At 42.2% G+C, this 5,461-nt stretch overlaps 1 protein-coding gene across 1 annotated transcript; it reads left to right on the top strand.

Annotated features, from left to right (window-relative positions):
* The first annotated feature begins 2,468 nt into the window (after nt 1–2,468).
* On the top strand, nt 2,469–3,768 carry LOC147639567 (uncharacterized). The gene is made up of 3 exons (XM_086794563.1): nt 2,469–2,922; nt 2,999–3,100; nt 3,281–3,768. Exons 1-3 carry the CDS (start codon nt 2,895–2,897, stop codon nt 3,766–3,768), a joined length of 618 nt encoding a protein of 205 aa, XP_086650689.1. The 5' UTR covers nt 2,469–2,894.
* The last annotated feature ends 1,693 nt before the right edge of the window (nt 3,769–5,461 follow it).

Here is a 5,461-nt window from a genome sequence, read left to right as displayed (position 1 = left end):
TGGTTTATGGTATTATGTGGAGATGCCTTGAATGATTATGGTATTGCTTGATGAATGCTTGATAGTATTTCTTGGAGATTCTTGAATCATGGTATTAATTTGGTTATGGATGCCATTGATGATTCTTGGTATTACTATGAAGGTTTAAACTCATTGCATGATTTTGGTGATGCTAAATCGTGGATTCATGGCATTGTCTTGGTGGTTATTGATTAGTAGCATTGTTGGGGGTGAAGCCATTTTGATTCATGGCTTTGCTTTGGTGATTTATCGAGGGAAATCTAATGAGGTTCTATGCATGACATGTCTTGATCTTAATACCTTATGAGCGCTTGATTCGTAATCGGGATTGATCATGCATGATGGTAAGGAAGCTTGGTTTGTTTGCTTGGCCGGAAGCTCATGTTGTTCTATGCTTGGTAATCATCTTGGGAAGTTTGGGTGATAACCCCGTGAAGGGCTATGCATGATAATGATGGGGTTGCATGGAAGTCTTTTGGTTGCTATGCATGCTTATGGTAGTATGCATACTTATGATTACGATGTGTGCCTATGGTTTCTATGCATGCCTATGGATGTTATGTGTGCTTATGGTTGCCATGCATGCTTATGGTAGTATGCATGCTTATGATTGCGATGTGTGCCTGTGGTTTCTATGCATGCCTATGGATGTTATGCGTGCTTATTGTTGCCATGCATGCTTATGGTAGTATGCATGCTTATGGGTAGTATGCATGCTTACGGAAGTATGCATGGTTTGGGTTGTTATGTATGACTGGGATGGAGTTGCATGGATGGAGTTGTTATGTATGACTGGGATGGAGTTGCATGGATGCATTAGGTTGTTTTGTGGCATGATGTTAAAGAGCTAAGAAGTTCTAATCTTGTCATGCTTTGAGGTGTCCAACAATTCCTAGTCGCGTTTGGTTAGGAAAGCTTGCATGAGTGGTTTCCGAATCACTTGAAGTTGGGGCTATGGGATCCAAGTAGAAAAGTTTTATATGGACCATGGCCATTGTCTGTGTCTCTTTCTTTTGACTTAAGGGAACTTCTCTAATTAAATTTTAAAAAAAAAAGTGAGAAGAAAAGATTAAGTGATTAAGAAATCCATGTGTGAGGCGTATCTCTCGCATAGTGGATTCGTGGTAAGTCTTGTTTAGTCATTGGAAAGAATAGAGGTCGGTCATGGAGACTCACTTGCATCGTTCTCGTCATATTTGTTCTCGAATCGAGTGGAAAGAAGACAATTTGGAAATCCATTACCTATCGCGATGCTCTGGGCACGGAATTGGATTGCCATGCTTAATTTTAAAGTCGTCTATGCATTCTTGCTCATCATTGAATGTATTTGGGGAGATGCAAGGAATGTTTTGAACCGCATTAGAGCCTAGCTATGTACGCCTGCATGCGCATTGTTTGTGTATACCATCTGCTGCATAATGATTGGATACTTGTACGTAACCTAGAGTGTTTACTTTCATGTTGCTGGTAAGCATAGGGTGCTTGTGCTTGTCTGGTAATGCCTAGATGTGTGGCTTGATGCTTGGCTTTACATGCGTATATTCATAGCGTACCTGCTTGTTCTAGGATGTTTATTGAAAGCAAGATGTGTGTCTAAATGCATGTGTAGATGGAATCTTGACCTACGTATCTCGCCCACGCAATTGGTGGGAAATCTCAAGACTTCAGAAAAGAAATCTAAAATGAGTTTAGTTATCACAAACATGCTTCTCACTGGACGCAGGTGGTGGACTAGGTGTGACAGCAGAGTTCTTCGAGGTCACCGGCCCTCGCCATGCAGAGGAAGGTGTGAGGAGTCTGAGGTGAGCAGAAGGTTCAGTATCCATAGACCCAGCCTAGATTAGAGAGATTGCGACAATTGCATAATGACCTCTGATCCCTGTTTTGAAAGCTTACTTGATGGTTTGTGCCCATTCTGACGCTTTTTGTCTGAAATTCAGTATTTGTAAACTTTCTTGATGCATGAATTTCCAATTTCATGATTTGAATGGCTCGAAGTGGCGTACTAGACCCAAGTAATGCACCTGATCACTGCAATAAGCTTGATGATAAGGCATTTAAATGCATATTTGTGGGATACAGTTTAGAAACCAACGGATATAGACTCTACCATCTAGCCTCAAAGTGGATTTTGGTAAGTAGAGATGTTGTTTTTGTCGAAAAATCAGTTCAACCCATGCTTCCATGCAAAAAATAGCAGAATGTATGCTCACAGGACTATTGATGCACTCCTACCTTTGTTTTTGTCAAAAAATCAATTCAACCCATGCTTTCATGCAAAAAATAGCAGAATGTATGCTCACAGGACATGTTTGATTCGCTCCTACCTTTGTTTTTGTCGAAAAATGAGTTCAACCCATGCTTTTATGCAAAAAAACTGTACCTCTGTAGCCTTAGATGATCAAAAATGCGTTTTTCATGAAGTGTGACTTCTGTGCATTTTTTGATCATTTTGATGATACCACTTGTTTGTAGACACTATGAAGAACCCCCAGTTGAAGTATGGAGTGAAATGCACATTTGTGCCCCCATATGATAGGTGTTCTCTGACTCTGAAGCTCCGAAACTGGTGTTTTTGGCCTTGGACATGACATGGATATCTCATTCTTGAGGTTTTGATGCATTTGGGGGTTGTCCTAGATGTGTAGGACATACCCATGATGCAAGTCCCATGATAGCATCTCTCTATCTCTAGATGATGAAAATCATCATCTCATGATTTGGACTAGCTGACAAGCTTTTGAGTATCCATGATGTTTACCTTTGAATTGAATCTTAATTTGTTTGTTGCGCTATTGATTTAGGTGCCCATATCTTGCATTCCTTGAGCGCTCCCACGTTCCTTGCTGTTCTCCCCGACACATCCCCATACAATGATTGATTCAGCATCTCCACCATCAGGTACCGTTTCACCTTGACACTCTCTCTTTGAGTGTTTTACTTTTCTTAATACATGGCCTTTCTGTTTGTTATTTAGGTGCTCACCATGCCAATCGTCGTTGTCTCCCACATTCCTTGCTTTTCGCCCCACCAGCGCATTCCCACAATTATTTCCATGATTCAGAATCCGCATCATCAGGTATCGTTTCCCTGCACATTTGTGTGTGTGCATGCGTGCGCGCACATGCTCAATCTGCGTTCTTTTAGAATCTGGATCATTAGGTATTGTTTCCCTGCACATTTGTGTGCGTGCATGCTCAATCGATGTTCTTTTGGAAACCAGCCTTTGCAATATATTATAAGCTGCATGTTTTTGCAGAACAAGTTTGTGTGAGCCCTGGAATCAGATCCCACAAGAGCCACAAGCTGCATGATCAAATGCGACTTGCTTTAGCACAGATTTTGGCCCCAGAGTATGTCGAACTTTCATTTCAGCTGCCAGAATCTTGTGTCACAATTTGGAGAATAATTCAAGATGATATCGAAAGGATGGGGGATGAAGATCGGTTCAACACAGATGTGGATGCATTTCTTGCATTCATACGTCATTTCTTTGCAGAGGCAATAGTGCAGGTTGTGAAGAATAATTTAGAGTTATGCAAGCATTCATTTTTGGGAGACAAGTATCCATTCAGATGTGGCAAGGTTGCAATTGCCTCTACGATTGTAGATGATTTGGTAGATGAGTACGTTGCAAATCCAGGGATCCTCTATGGCTTCATTGGTGCATCTGATGGTACTTCAAGCAGTGGAACAGAAAGCAACGGTGGACAAGAAGCAGAGAGGCAGGGGGAGGGGCTGGAGTAGGTAAGAGAGTCCATGGAGACCAATGGTATGTAATGGACAAGAAGGGACGTACTCGTGTGGCAGAGGCTGGTGGTAGCTCAAGTAGTGGGACAAGAAGTACAGAGGCACAAAGAGGAGCAGATAATTCTGGAAGTGACAAAGGAGGAATTGAACAAGGACAAGGGGCTGGTGGTAGTGGTGATGGTGGTGATGGTGATTGTGTGCCTACTAAGGAAGACTTTGGAGCTCCTTTCTTTCGCATGGAAGTCATCCACGTGCTGCTCCCAAAGTTCAGCACACCGCCACGTAAAACAGCAGGGAAGTCAATGACATTGAAGGCGAGGTCGTCCTTGTTCAGCACCCATGGTAATGTGAGGGAACAAAAACCCTATAATCCTAACACAGATGTCAACGGGATGTTGAGTTTCTACCATGGCACACGTAGTAGTTCTTTGTCATCATTTCAGAGAGATGGAATATACCCAGAAAAGCTTTGCACTGAGTTTTGTCGCCAACCAGCTTTCTACCTCACCAACTCAATCGCTCATGCATATGAACATCCACTCCACAATCACCTATCCAGATATCCTGATCCCGTGTCTGTTCTTGTCTTCGTCATTGATGTTGAGGTGCTTTGTGGAAGAAAAGATATGGAGGATGGCAGTAGCAGGTTCACTGTTCGTTGGTTCCCAGACACTCCTGAAATGTTTGCTGAGTGGTATGAGTTTGTTACCGGCAACATGTGGGGGAAGCGAAGGCGGTCAACACACTATGATATTGTCATAGGACCAGGCTGCATTCCTGACATGGAGCATGCGACAGTTTCGAAGCGCACTGACCGATTACAAAATGGCATTCCCTTGACTCAGGTTGCCTTTTGTACTGAGCGTGCTAGAGTGTGGCTTGGGAGGCATGTAAAAAAGGTGTATTGTGAAGAGAGGGAGCCCACAAGTGAAGCGATTTGAGGATCCCCACAAGTGAAACAATTTTGAGTGCTTAGATTACTAACAAGAATTCACTGTTTTGTTGCATTGAGGTTTCACTCAGTTTCAAGACTTGGTGTATGGGATTTTGGAATGTCTCATATTTTACATTGTACCTGTAAAACCTGTGTATACACACACACACACACACACTCTGAGACTAGCCAGAATTTTGAGGAGTTGTATCCTGATGGGTGCCACAAGAAGTGGATCTCACAATATAGCGTTGAGTTGTAATTGTAAAGCTTGTGTACACACACACACACTTCAAGACTAGACAGAATTTTGAGTTGTATCTTGATGGTTTCTTCATGCCATGTCACAACACAACATTGAGTTGTAACTGTATTTCAATGATGTCAGCATGCGGTAGCTTTGAAGGTCTTGTTATGTTTCATAAGATGGCAGCATCGGTGCAGCCCGCAAGTTGCATTTAATGGTACATTTGCTACATTCCAATGGTGATGAATTACTTTAAGGTCTTGGTATGTTTCATAGAATGGCAGTGTTGGTGCAACCTACAAGTTCACTGTGATGCATGTGGTCGTATATGAAGATTGTGGCTCTTGTAGGATTCTATCATTTTGTTTGCACTGCCCTATGTACTCAAATCCATGTTTTAAAGAATCCACGTAGATACCTCTCATTGGAAGAGAGTGAAATTTTAGAGGGCGGCCTCCCTTTTTTCAGGGTATCTTTTTTCTATTTGAAAATGGGATTGGGTAGTGTTT

This window comes from Cibotium barometz, chromosome 4 (assembly GCF_041138505.1).
Source record: "Cibotium barometz isolate CiBa-2024 chromosome 4, ASM4113850v1, whole genome shotgun sequence".
Classification (NCBI taxonomy): domain Eukaryota; kingdom Viridiplantae; phylum Streptophyta; class Polypodiopsida; order Cyatheales; family Cibotiaceae; genus Cibotium; species Cibotium barometz.
The sequence above is the reverse complement of the archived record's forward strand: the minus strand, read 5'-3'. Positions and strand labels throughout refer to the sequence as shown.

Coding starts and splice junctions, on each gene's coding strand:
- LOC147639567 (XM_086794563.1), top strand. CDS start 2,895: ATGATTGATTCAGCATCTCCACCATCAG. Junction 2,923..2,998: donor TTCAGCATCTCCACCATCAG/GTACCGTTTCAC, acceptor TTTGTTATTTAG/GTGCTCACCATGCCAATCGT. Junction 3,101..3,280: donor TTCAGAATCCGCATCATCAG/GTATCGTTTCCC, acceptor ATGTTTTTGCAG/AACAAGTTTGTGTGAGCCCT.